A 14,288-nucleotide genomic window follows, 5' to 3' on the forward strand; every position below is an offset into this window, starting at 1 on the left:
GTGTCTATCCTGTCAGCCATTGAGAGGTGACAGACAGGGGAAGTGTCTATCCTGTTAGCCATTGAGAGGTGACAGACAGGGGAAGTGTCTATCCTGTTAGCCATGGAGAGGTGACAGACAGGGGAAGTGTCTATCCTGTTAGCCATGGAGAGGTGACAGACAGGGGAAGTGTCTATCCTGTTAGCCATGGAGAGGTGACAGACAGGGGAAGTGTCTATCCTGTTAGCCATGGAGAGGTGACAGACAGGGGAAGTGTCTATCCTGTTAGCCATGGAGAGGTGACAGACAGGGGAAGTGTCTATCCTGTTAGCCATGGAGAGGTGACAGACAGGGGAAGTGTCTATCCTGTTAGCCATGGAGAGGTGACAGACAGGGGAAGTGTCTATCCTGTTAGCCATGGAGAGGTGACAGACAGGGGAAGTGTCTATCCTGTTAGCCATGGAGAGGTGACAGACAGGGGAAGTGTCTATCCTGTTAGCCATGGAGAGGTGACAGACAGGGGAAGTGTCTATCCTGTTAGCCATGGAGAGGTGACAGACAGGGGAAGTGTCTATCCTGTCAGCCATTGAGAGGTGACAGACAGGGGAAGTGTCTATCCTGTCAGCCATGGAGAGGTGACAGACAGGGGAAGTGTCTATCCTGTTAGCCATGGAGAGGTGACAGACAGGGGAAGTGTCTATCCTGTTAGCCATGGAGAGGTGACAGACAGGGGAAGTGTCTATCCTGTTAGCCATGGAGAGGTGACAGACAGGGGAAGTGTCTATCCTGTCAGCCATGGAGAGGTGACAGACAGGGGAAGTGTCTATCCTGTCAGCCATGGAGAGGTGACAGACAGGGGAAGTGTCTATCCTGTTAGCCATGGAGAGGTGACAGACAGGGGAAGTGTCTATCCTGTTAGCCATGGAGAGGTGACAGACAGGGGAAGTGTCTATCCTGTTAGCCATGGAGAGGTGACAGACAGGGGAAGTGTCTATCCTGTCAGCCATTGAGAGGTGACAGACAGGGGAAGTGTCTATCCTGTTAGCCATGGAGAGGTGACAGACAGGGGAAGTGTCTATCCTGTTAGCCATGGAGAGGTGACAGACAGGGGAAGTGTCTATCCTGTTAGCCATGGAGAGGTGACAGACAGGGGACGTGTCTATCCTGTTAGCCATGGAGAGGTGGTAGACAGGGGAAGTGTCTATCCTGTTAGCCATGGAGAGGTGACAGACAGGGGAAGTGTCTATCCTGTTAGCCATTGAGAGGTGACAGACAGGGGAAGTGTCTATCCTGTTAGCCATGGAGAGGTGACAGACAGGGGAAGTGTCTATCCTGTTAGCCATGGAGAGGTGACAGACAGGGGAAGTGTCTATCCTGTTAGCCATGGAGAGGTGATAGACAGGGGAAGTGTCTATCCTGTTAGCCATGGAGAGGTGACAGACAGGGGAAGTGTCTATCCTGTTAGCCATGGAGAGGTGACAGACAGGGGAAGTGTCTATCCTGTTAGCCATGGAGAGGTGACAGACAGGGGAAGTGTCTGTCCTGTTAGCCATGGAGAGGTGACAGACAGGGGAAGTGTCTATCCTGTTAGCCATGGAGAGGTGGAAGACAGGGGAAGTGTCTATCCTGTTAGCCATGGAGAGGTGACAGACAGGGGAAGTGTCTGTCCTGTTAGCCATGGAGAGGTGACAGACAGGGGAAGTGTCTATCCTGTTAGCCATGGAGAGGTGACAGACAGGGGAAGTGTCTATCCTGTTAGCCATGGAGAGGTGACAGACAGGGGAAGTGTCTATCCTGTTAGCCATGGAGAGGTGACAGACAGGGGAAGTGTCTATCCTGTTAGCCATGGAGAGGTGACAGACAGGGGAAGTGTCTATCCTGTTAGCCATGGAGAGGTGACAGACAGGGGAAGTGTCTATCCTGTTAGCCATGGAGAGGTGACAGACAGGGGAAGTGTCTATCCTGTCAGCCATGGAGAGGTGACAGACAGGGGAAGTGTCTATCCTGTCAGCCATGGAGAGGTGACAGACAGGGGAAGTGTCTATCCTGTCAGCCATGGAGAGGTGACAGACAGGGGAAGTGTCTATCCTGTCAGCCATGGAGAGGTGACAGACAGGGGAAGTGTCTATCCTGTCAGCCATGGAGAGGTGACAGACAGGGGAAGTGTCTATCCTGTCAGCCATGGAGAGGTGACAGACAGAGGAAGTGTCTATCCTGTTAGCCATGGAGAGGTGACAGACAGGGGAAGTGTCTATCCTGTTAGCCATGGAGAGGTGGTAGACAGGGGAAGTGTCTATCCTGTTAGCCATGGAGAGGTGACAGACAGGGGAAGTGTCTATCCTGTTAGCCATTGAGAGGTGACAGACAGGGGAAGTGTCTATCCTGTTAGCCATGGAGAGGTGACAGACAGGGGAAGTGTCTATCCTGTTAGCCATTGAGAGGTGACAGACAGGGGAAGTGTCTATCCTGTTAGCCATGGAGAGGTGACAGACAGGGGAAGTGTCTATCCTGTTAGCCATGGAGAGGTGACAGACAGGGGAAGTGTCTATCCTGTTAGCCATGGAGAGGTGATAGACAGAGGAAGTGTCTATCCTGTTAGCCATGGAGAGGTGACAGACAGGGGAAGTGTCTATCCTGTTAGCAATGGAGAGGTGACAGACAGGGGAAGTGTCTATCCTGTTAGCCATGGAGAGGTGACAGACAGGGGAAGTGTCTGTCCTGTTAGCCATGGAGAGGTGACAGACAGGGGAAGTGTCTATCCTGTTAGCCATGGAGAGGTGGTAGACAGGGGAAGTGTCTATCCTGTTAGCCATGGAGAGGTGACAGACAGGGGAAGTGTCTGTCCTGTTAGCCATGGAGAGGTGACAGACAGGGGAAGTGTCTATCCTGTTAGCCATGGAGAGGTGACAGACAGGGGAAGTGTCTATCCTGTTAGCCATGGAGAGGTGACAGACAGGGGAAGTGTCTATCCTGTTAGCCATGGAGAGGTGACAGACAGGGGAAGTGTCTATCCTGTTAGCCATGGAGAGGTGACAGACAGGGGAAGTGTCTATCCTGTTAGCCATGGAGAGGTGACAGACAGGGGAAGTGTCTATCCTGTTAGCCATGGAGAGGTGACAGACAGGGGAAGTGTGTATCCTGTCAGCCATGGAGAGGTGACAGACAGGGGAAGTGTCTATCCTGTTAGCCATGGAGAGGTGACAGACAGGGGAAGTGTCTATCCTGTTAGCCATGGAGAGGTGACAGACAGGGGAAGTGTCTATCCTGTTAGCCATGGAGAGGTGACAGACAGGGGAAGTGTCTATCCTGTCAGCCATGGAGAGGTGACAGACAGGGGAAGTGTCTATCCTGTCAGCCATGGAGAGGTGACAGACAGGGGAAGTGTCTATCCTGTCAGCCATGGAGAGGTGACAGACATGGGAAGTGTCTATCCTGTCAGCCATGGAGAGGTGACAGACAGGGGAAGTGTCTATCCTGTCAGCCATGGAGAGGTGACAGTCAGGGGAAGTGTCTATCCTGTCAGCCATGGAGAGGTGACAGACAGGGGAAGTGTCTATCCTGTCAGCCATGGAGAGGTGACAGACAGGGGAAGTGTCTATCCTGTTAGCCATGGAGAGGTGACAGACAGGGGAAGTGTCTATCCTGTTAGCCATGGAGAGGTGACAGACAGGGGAAGTGTCTATCCTGTTAGCCATGGAGAGGTGACAGACAGGGGAAGTGTCTATCCTGTTAGCCATGGAGAGGTGACAGACAGGGGAAGTGTCTATCCTGTTAGCCATGGAGAGGTGACAGACAGGGGAAGTGTCTATCCTGTTAGCCATGGAGAGGTGACAGACAGGGGAAGTGTCTATCCTGTTAGCCATGGAGAGGTGACAGACAGGGGAAGTGTCTATCCTGTTAGCCATGGAGAGGTGACAGACAGGGGAAGTGTCTATCCTGTTAGCCATGGAGAGGTGACAGACAGGGGAAGTGTCTATCCTGTTAGCCATGGAGAGGTGATAGACAGGGGAAGTGTCTATCCTGTTAGCCATGGAGAGGTGATAGACAGGGGAAGTGTCTATCCTGTTAGCCATGGAGAGGTGACAGACAGGGGAAGTGTCTATCCTGTTAGCCATGGAGAGGTGACAGACAGGGGAAGTGTCTATCCTGTCAGCCATTGAGAGGTGACAGACAGGGGAAGTGTGTATCCTGTCAGCCATGGAGAGGTGACAGACAGGGGAAGTGTCTATCCTGTTAGCCATGGAGAGGTGACAGACAGGGGAAGTGTCTATCCTGTTAGCCATGGAGAGGTGACAGACAGGGGAAGTGTCTATCCTGTTAGCCATGGAGAGGTGACAGACAGGGGAAGTGTCTATCCTGTCAGCCATTGAGAGGTGACAGACAGGGGAAGTGTCTATCCTGTCAGCCATGGAGAGGTGACAGACAGGGGAAGTGTCTATCCTGTTAGCCATGGAGAGGTGACAGACAGGGGAAGTGTCTATCCTGTTAGCCATGGAGAGGTGACAGACAGGGGAAGTGTCTATCCTGTCAGCCATTGAGAGGTGACAGACAGGGGAAGTGTCTATCCTGTTAGCCATGGAGAGGTGACAGACAGGGGAAGTGTCTATCCTGTTAGCCATGGAGAGGTGACAGACAGGGGAAGTGTCTATCCTGTTAGCCATGGAGAGGTGACAGACAGGGGAAGTGTCTATCCTGTTAGCCATGGAGAGGTGACAGACAGGGGAAGTGTCTATCCTGTTAGCCATGGAGAGGTGGTAGACAGGGGAAGTGTCTATCCTGTTAGCCATGGAGAGGTGACAGACAGGGGAAGTGTCTATCCTGTTAGCCATTGAGAGGTGACAGACAGGGGAAGTGTCTATCCTGTTAGCCATGGAGAGGTGACAGACAGGGGAAGTGTCTATCCTGTTAGCCATGGAGAGGTGACAGACAGGTGAAGTGTCTATCCTGTTAGCCATGGAGAGGTGATAGACAGTGGAAGTGTCTATCCTGTTAGCCATGGAGAGGTGACAGACAGGGGAAGTGTCTATCCTGTTAGCCATGGAGAGGTGACAGACAGGGGAAGTGTCTATCCTGTTAGCCATGGAGAGGTGACAGACAGGGGAAGTGTCTATCCTGTTAGCCATGGAGAGGTGACAGACAGGGGAAGTGTCTATCCTGTTAGCCATGGAGAGGTGACAGACAGGGGAAGTGTCTATCCTGTTAGCCATGGAGAGGTGACAGACAGGGGAAGTGTCTATCCTGTTAGCCATGGAGAGGTGACAGACAGGGGAAGTGTCTATCCTGTTAGCCATGGAGAGGTGACAGACAGGGGAAGTGTCTATCCTGTTAGCCATGGAGAGGTGACAGACAGGGGAAGTGTCTATCCTGTTAGCCATGGAGAGGTGACAGACAGGGGAAGTGTCTATCCTGTCAGCCATTGAGAGGTGACAGACAGGGGAAGTGTGTATCCTGTCAGCCATGGAGAGGTGACAGACAGGGGAAGTGTCTATCCTGTTAGCCATGGAGAGGTGACAGACAGGGGAAGTGTCTATCCTGTTAGCCATGGAGAGGTGACAGACAGGGGAAGTGTCTATCCTGTTAGCCATGGAGAGGTGACAGACAGGGGAAGTGTCTATCCTGTTAGCCATTGAGAGGTGACAGACAGGGGAAGTGTCTATCCTGTCAGCCATTGAGAGGTGACAGACAGGGGAAGTGTCTATCCTGTCAGCCATGGAGAGGTGACAGACAGGGGAAGTGTCTATCCTGTTAGCCATGGAGAGGTGACAGACAGGGGAAGTGTCTATCCTGTTAGCCATGGAGAGGTGACAGACAGGGGAAGTGTCTATCCTGTCAGCCATTGAGAGGTGACAGACAGGGGAAGTGTCTATCCTGTTAGCCATTGAGAGGTGACAGACAGGGGAAGTGTCTATCCTGTTAGCCATGGAGAGGTGACAGACAGGGGAAGTGTCTATCCTGTTAGCCATGGAGAGGTGACAGACAGGGGAAGTGTCTATCCTGTTAGCCATGGAGAGGTGACAGACAGGGGAAGTGTCTATCCTGTTAGCCATGGAGAGGTGGTAGACAGGGGAAGTGTCTATCCTGTTAGCCATGGAGAGGTGACAGACAGGGGAAGTGTCTATCCTGTTAGCCATTGAGAGGTGACAGACAGGGGAAGTGTCTATCCTGTTAGCCATGGAGAGGTGACAGACAGGGGAAGTGTCTATCCTGTTAGCCATGGAGAGGTGACAGACAGGGGAAGTGTCTATCCTGTTAGCCATGGAGAGGTGATAGACAGAGGAAGTGTCTATCCTGTCAGCCATTGAGAGGTGACAGACAGGGGAAGTGTCTATCCTGTCAGCCATGGAGAGGTGACAGACAGGGGAAGTGTCTATCCTGTTAGCCATGGAGAGGTGACAGACAGGGGAAGTGTCTATCCTGTTAGCCATGGAGAGGTGACAGACAGGGGAAGTGTCTATCCTGTTAGCCATGGAGAGGTGACAGACAGGGGAAGTGTCTATCCTGTCAGCCATTGAGAGGTGACAGACAGGGGAAGTGTCTATCCTGTTAGCCATGGAGAGGTGACAGACAGGGGAAGTGTCTATCCTGTTAGCCATGGAGAGGTGACAGACAGGGGAAGTGTCTATCCTGTTAGCCATGGAGAGGTGACAGACAGGGGAAGTGTCTATCCTGTTAGCCATGGAGAGGTGAAAGACAGGGGAAGTGTCTATCCTGTTAGCCATGGAGAGGTGGTAGACAGGGGAAGTGTCTATCCTGTTAGCCATGGAGAGGTGACAGACAGGGGAAGTGTCTATCCTGTTAGCCATTGAGAGGTGACAGACAGGGGAAGTGTCTATCCTGTTAGCCATGGAGAGGTGACAGACAGGGGAAGTGTCTATCCTGTTAGCCATGGAGAGGTGACAGACAGGGGAAGTGTCTATCCTGTTAGCCATGGAGAGGTGATAGACAGAGGAAGTGTCTATCCTGTTAGCCATGGAGAGGTGACAGACAGGGGAAGTGTCTATCCTGTTAGCCATGGAGAGGTGACAGACAGGGGAAGTGTCTATCCTGTTAGCCATGGAGAGGTGACAGACAGGGGAAGTGTCTGTCCTGTTAGCCATGGAGAGGTGACAGACAGGGGAAGTGTCTATCCTGTTAGCCATGGAGAGGTGGCAGACAGGGGAAGTGTCTGTCCTGTTAGCCATGGAGAGGTGACAGACAGGGGAAGTGTCTGTCCTGTTAGCCATGGAGAGGTGACAGACAGGGGAAGTGTCTATCCTGTTAGCCATGGAGAGGTGACAGACAGGGGAAGTGTCTATCCTGTTAGCCATGGAGAGGTGACAGACAGGGGAAGTGTCTATCCTGTTAGCCATGGAGAGGTGACAGACAGGGGAAGTGTCTATCCTGTTAGCCATGGAGAGGTGACAGACAGGGGAAGTGTCTATCCTGTTAGCCATGGAGAGGTGACAGACAGAGGAAGTGTCTATCCTGTTAGCCATGGAGAGGTGACAGACAGGGGAAGTGTCTATCCTGTCAGCCATGGAGAGGTGACAGACAGGGGAAGTGTCTATCCTGTCAGCCATGGAGAGGTGACAGACAGGGGAAGTGTCTATCCTGTCAGCCATGGAGAGGTGACAGACAGGGGAAGTGTCTATCCTGTCAGCCATGGAGAGGTGACAGACAGGGGAAGTGTCTATCCTGTCAGCCATGGAGAGGTGACAGTCAGGGGAAGTGTCTATCCTGTCAGCCATGGAGAGGTGACAGACAGGGGAAGTGTCTATCCTGTCAGCCATGGAGAGGTGACAGACAGGGGAAGTGTCTATCCTGTCAGCCATGGAGAGGTGACAGACAGGGGAAGTGTCTATCCTGTTAGCCATGGAGAGGTGACAGACAGGGGAAGTGTCTATCCTGTTAGCCATGGAGAGGTGACAGACAGGGGAAGTGTCTATCCTGTTAGCCATGGAGAGGTGACAGACAGGGGAAGTGTCTATCCTGTTAGCCATGGAGAGGTGACAGACAGGGGAAGTGTCTATCCTGTTAGCCATGGAGAGGTGACAGACAGGGGAAGTGTCTATCCTGTTAGCCATGGAGAGGTGACAGACAGGGGAAGTGTCTATCCTGTTAGCCATGGAGAGGTGACAGACAGGGGAAGTGTCTATCCTGTTAGCCATGGAGAGGTGACAGACAGGGGAAGTGTCTATCCTGTTAGCCATGGAGAGGTGACAGACAGGGGAAGTGTCTATCCTGTTAGCCATGGAGAGGTGACAGACAGGGGAAGTGTCTATCCTGTTAGCCATGGAGAGGTGACAGACAGGGGAAGTGTCTATCCTGTTAGCCATGGAGAGGTGACAGACAGGGGAAGTGTCTATCCTGTTAGCCATGGAGAGGTGACAGACAGGGGAAGTGTCTATCCTGTTAGCCATGGAGAGGTGACAGACAGGGGAAGTGTCTATCCTGTCAGCCATGGAGAGGTGACAGACAGGGGAAGTGTCTATCCTGTCAGCCATGGAGAGGTGACAGACAGGGGAAGTGTCTATCCTGTTAGCCATGGAGAGGTGACAGACAGGGGAAGTGTCTATCCTGTTAGCCATGGAGAGGTGACAGACAGGGGAAGTGTCTATCCTGTTAGCCATGGAGAGGTGACAGACAGGGGAAGTGTCTATCCTGTTAGCCATGGAGAGGTGACAGACAGGGGAAGTGTCTATCCTGTTAGCCATGGAGAGGTGACAGACAGGGGAAGTGTCTATCCTGTTAGCCATGGAGAGGTGACAGACAGGGGAAGTGTCTATCCTGTTAGCCATGGAGAGGTGACAGACAGGGGAAGTGTCTATCCTGTTAGCCATGGAGAGGTGACAGACAGGGGAAGTGTCTATCCTGTTAGCCATGGAGAGGTGGCAGACAGGGGAAGTGTCTATCCTGTTAGCCATGGAGAGGTGACAGACAGGGGAAGTGTCTATCCTGTTAGCCATGGAGAGGTGACAGACAGGGGAAGTGTCTATCCTGTTAGCCATGGAGAGGTGACAGACAGGGGAAGTGTCTATCCTGTTAGCCATGGAGAGGTGACAGACAGGGGAAGTGTCTATCCTGTTAGCCATGGAGAGGTGACAGACAGGGGAAGTGTCTATCCTGTTAGCCATGGAGAGGTGACAGACAGGGGAAGTGTCTATCCTGTTAGCCATGGAGAGGTGGCAGACAGGGGAAGTGTCTATCCTGTTAGCCATGGAGAGGTGACAGACAGGGGAAGTGTCTGTCCTGTTAGCCATGGAGAGGTGACAGACAGGGGAAGTGTCTATCCTGTTAGCCATGGAGAGGTGACAGACAGGGGAAGTGTCTATCCTGTTAGCCATGGAGAGGTGACAGACAGGGGAAGTGTCTATCCTGTTAGCCATGGAGAGGTGACAGACAGGGGAAGTGTCTATCCTGTTAGCCATGGAGAGGTGACAGACAGGGGAAGTGTCTATCCTGTTAGCCATGGAGAGGTGACAGACAGGGGAAGTGTCTATCCTGTTAGCCATGGAGAGGTGACAGACAGGGGAAGTGTCTATCCTGTCAGCCATGGAGAGGTGACAGACAGGGGAAGTGTCTATCCTGTCAGCCATGGAGAGGTGACAGACAGGGGAAGTGTCTATCCTGTCAGCCATGGAGAGGTGACAGACAGGGGAAGTGTCTATCCTGTCAGCCATGGAGAGGTGACAGACAGGGGAAGTGTCTATCCTGTCAGCCATGGAGAGGTGACAGTCAGGGGAAGTGTCTATCCTGTCAGCCATGGAGAGGTGACAGACAGGGGAAGTGTCTATCCTGTCAGCCATGGAGAGGTGACAGACAGGGGAAGTGTCTATCCTGTCAGCCATGGAGAGGTGACAGACAGGGGAAGTGTCTATCCTGTTAGCCATGGAGAGGTGACAGACAGGGGAAGTGTCTATCCTGTTAGCCATGGAGAGGTGACAGACAGGGGAAGTGTCTATCCTGTTAGCCATGGAGAGGTGACAGACAGGGGAAGTGTCTATCCTGTTAGCCATGGAGAGGTGACAGACAGGGGAAGTGTCTATCCTGTTAGCCATGGAGAGGTGACAGACAGGGGAAGTGTCTATCCTGTTAGCCATGGAGAGGTGACAGACAGGGGAAGTGTCTATCCTGTTAGCCATGGAGAGGTGACAGACAGGGGAAGTGTCTATCCTGTTAGCCATGGAGAGGTGACAGACAGGGGAAGTGTCTATCCTGTTAGCCATGGAGAGGTGACAGACAGGGGAAGTGTCTATCCTGTTAGCCATGGAGAGGTGACAGACAGGGGAAGTGTCTATCCTGTTAGCCATGGAGAGGTGACAGACAGGGGAAGTGTCTATCCTGTTAGCCATGGAGAGGTGACAGACAGGGGAAGTGTCTATCCTGTTAGCCATGGAGAGGTGACAGACAGGGGAAGTGTCTATCCTGTTAGCCATGGAGAGGTGACAGACAGGGGAAGTGTCTATCCTGTTAGCCATGGAGAGGTGACAGACAGGGGAAGTGTCTATCCTGTTAGCCATGGAGAGGTGACAGACAGGGGAAGTGTCTATCCTGTTAGCCATGGAGAGGTGACAGACAGGGGAAGTGTCTATCCTGTTAGCCATGGAGAGGTGACAGACAGGGGAAGTGTCTATCCTGTTAGCCATGGAGAGGTGACAGACAGGGGAAGTGTCTATCCTGTTAGCCATGGAGAGGTGACAGACAGGGGAAGTGTCTATCCTGTTAACCATGGAGAGGTGACAGACAGGGGAAGTGTCTATCCTGTTAGCCATGGAGAGGTGACAGACAGGGGAAGTGTCTATCCTGTTAGCCATGGAGAGGTGACAGACAGGGGAAGTGTCTATCCTGTTAGCCATGGAGAGGTGACAGACAGGGGAAGTGTCTATCCTGTTAGCCATGGAGAGGTGACAGACAGGGGAAGTGTCTATCCTGTTAGCCATGGAGAGGTGACAGACAGGGGAAGTGTCTATCCTGTTAGCCATGGAGAGGTGACAGACAGGGGAAGTGTCTATCCTGTTAGCCATGGAGAGGTGACAGACAGGGGAAGTGTCTATCCTGTTAGCCATGGAGAGGTGACAGACAGGGGAAGTGTCTATCCTGTTAGCCATGGAGAGGTGACAGACAGGGGAAGTGTCTATCCTGTTAGCCATGGAGAGGTGATAGACAGGGGAAGTGTCTATCCTGTTAGCCATGGAGAGGTGACAGACAGGGGAAGTGTCTATCCTGTTAGCCATGGAGAGGTGACAGACAGGGGAAGTGTCTATCCTGTTAGCCATGGAGAGGTGACAGACAGGGGAAGTGTCTATCCTGTTAACCATGGAGAGGTGACAGACAGGGGAAGTGTCTATCCTGTTAGCCATGGAGAGGTGACAGACAGGGGAAGTGTCTATCCTGTTAGCCATGGAGAGGTGACAGACAGGGGAAGTGTCTATCCTGTTAGCCATGGAGAGGTGACAGACAGGGGAAGTGTCTATCCTGTTAGCCATGGAGAGGTGACAGACAGGGGAAGTGTCTATCCTGTTAGCCATGGAGAGGTGACAGACAGGGGAAGTGTCTATCCTGTTAGCCATGGAGAGGTGACAGACAGGGGAAGTGTCTATCCTGTTAGCCATGGAGAGGTGACAGACAGGGGAAGTGTCTATCCTGTTAGCCAGTTAGGAGGTATCCAGGATGTTATAACTCAACGCCCCCTTTCCCTCTCCCTCCTTCCCTCCCTCCCTCTCTCTGTATCTCTTTAGGTGTGGTAGAGGTAGAGGAGGTATCCAGGATGTTATAACTCAACGCCCCCTCTCCCTCTCCCTCCTTCCATCCCTCCCTCTCTCTGTATCTCTTTAGGTGTGGTAGAGGTAGAGGAGGTATCCAGGATGTTATAACTCAACTAGAGGTCGACCAACTATGATTTTTCGACGCCGATACCGATACCGGTTATTGGAGGGCCCAAAAAAGCCGGTGCCGATTAATCGGCCGGTTATTTTTTTCCTTTTTTATAATACTGACACTTACAACAATACTGAATGAACACTTATTTTAACTTAATATAATACATCAATAAAATCAATTTAGCGTCAAATAAATAATGAAACATGTTCAATTTGGTTTAAATAATGCAAAACAAAGTGTTGGAGAAGAAAGTAAAAGTGCAATATGTGCCATGTAAGAAAGCTAACGTTTAAGTTCCTTGCTCAGAACATGGGAACATATGAAAGCTGGTGGTTCCTTTTAACATGAGTCTTCAATATTCCCAGGTAAGAAGTTTTAGGTTGTAGTTATTATAGGAATTATAGGACTATTTCTCTCTATACGATTTGTATTTCATATACCTTTGACTATTGGATGTTCTTATAGGCACTTTAGTATTGCCAGTGTAACAGTATAGCTTCCGTCCCTCTCCTCGCTCCTACCTGGGCTCGAACCAGGAACACATCGACAACAGCCACCCTCGAAGCAGCGTTACCCATGCAGAGGAAGGGAAACAACTACTCCAAGTCTCAGAGCGAGTGACGTTTGAAACGCTATTAGCGTGCACCCGGCTAACTAGCTAGCCATTTCACATCGGTTACACCAGCCTCATCTTGGGAGTTGATAGGCTTGAAGGGGTGGGTATAATTTGTGAAACGTTCCAACAGGAATCTGTTCCAAAAAACGTAAAGTAAAAGGTTGCCAACCAACAACGCATACAAAGTAGCAACGCATACAAACCTAGCTAACTAGCTGCCGAATAGGCATCAACTCACCACGTAGCTTATTCTTAATGTTTGTCCATAGGCAACCAGAGTGAGGACAGACATTTTTTGGAATAAACGTGATGAGTGAAAAACGCAATGAAATAGACCACTCCCTACCCGGTATCTTATTCTGCCGCGATAAAACTTTGTATGCATTGTTTTTTGGAAACCTTGTTATTTACGAAGTTTTTGGAATAGATTCCTGTTGGAACGTTCCACAAATTATACCCACCCAGGTTGAAGTCATAAACAGCGCAATGCTTGAAGCACAGCGAAGTGCTGTTTGAATGAATGCTTACGAGCCTGCTGGTGCCTACCACCGCTCAGTCAGACTGCTCTATCAAATCATAGACTTAATTATAATATAATAAACACACAGAAATACGAGCCTTAGGTCATTAGTATGGTCGAATCCGGAAACTATCATCTCGAAAACCAAAGTTTTTTTCTTTCAGTGACATACGGAACCGTTCCGTATTTTATCTAACGGGTGGCTAAGTCTAAATATTCCTGTTAGGCATTGATGTTTATGGTTAGGTACATTGGTACAACGGCAGTACTTTTTTCGCAGATGCGCTTGTTAAGTCAACACCCGTTTGTCGAAGTAGGCTGTGATTCAATGAAAATTAACAGGCACCGCATCGATTATATGCAACGCAGGACACGTTAGATAAACTAGTAATATCATCAACCATGTGTAGTTAACTAGTGATTATGTTAAGATTGATAGTTTTTTATAAGTCTAATGCTAGCTAGCAACTTACCTTGGCTTCTTGCTGCCCTCGCATAACAGGTAGTCAGCCTGTTAATCCTTGTGGAGTGCAATGTAAGGCAGGTGGTTAGAGCGTTGGACTGGTAACCGAAGGTTGCAAAAACGAATCCCCCCTGAACAAGGCAGTTAACCCCCGTTTCTAGGTCGTCATTGTAAATAAGAATGTGTTCTTAATCTGACTTGCCTAGTTAAATAAAGGTGTGTCAAAAAAATAAAAATAATAATAATAATAATAATTTCATTTTTTTTTTTTTTTATCGGCTAATCGGTGGCCAAAAATACCGATTACCGATTGTTATGAAAACTTTAATTAATCGGCCATTCCGATTAATCGGTCGACCTCTAACCTCAACCCCCCTCTCCCTCTCAATTCAATTAAAAGGGTTTATTGGCATGGGAAACATATGTTAACATTGCCAAAGCAAGTGAGGTAGATAATATACAAAAGTGAAATAAACAATAAAAATGACAAGTAAACATTACACTCAGAAGTTTTCTCTCTCTCCCTCTTTAGGTGTGGTAGAGGTAGAGGAGGTATCCAGGATGTTATAACTCAACCCCCCCCCCTCTCTCTCTTCCTCCCTCCTTTTCTCCAGGTGTGGTAGTCGTGGTCCTGGTATCCCAGGATGCCGTTGGTGAAGAGGAGTATCGAGCCCAGGCACCTGTGCCACACAGTGCTGCCGCGGGCCATCAAGAATGAGCTGGAGTGTGTGACCAATGTGTCCCTAGCTAATGTCATACGACAGCTCAGCAGCCTCAGTGAGTCACACACACCGTCTGCACACATATACAGCTAAACAACACACACACACACGCACGCACGCACGCACGCA

At 50.6% G+C, this 14,288-nt stretch overlaps 1 protein-coding gene across 1 annotated transcript in view; it reads left to right on the forward strand.

The window, feature by feature from the left end:
- Positions 1-14,288, forward strand: part of LOC106607959 (WASP family member 1) — a 206,068-nt gene that overhangs the window by 75,244 nt on the left and 116,536 nt on the right. Inside the window, 1 exon segment of the mRNA XM_014205484.2 lies at positions 14,052-14,214. Coding sequence (XP_014060959.2) covers positions 14,082-14,214 — 133 coding nt within the window. The 5' untranslated portion in view covers positions 14,052-14,081.

The sequence above is a fragment of the Salmo salar genome, chromosome ssa06, assembly GCF_905237065.1.
Source record: "Salmo salar chromosome ssa06, Ssal_v3.1, whole genome shotgun sequence".
Classification (NCBI taxonomy): domain Eukaryota; kingdom Metazoa; phylum Chordata; class Actinopteri; order Salmoniformes; family Salmonidae; genus Salmo; species Salmo salar.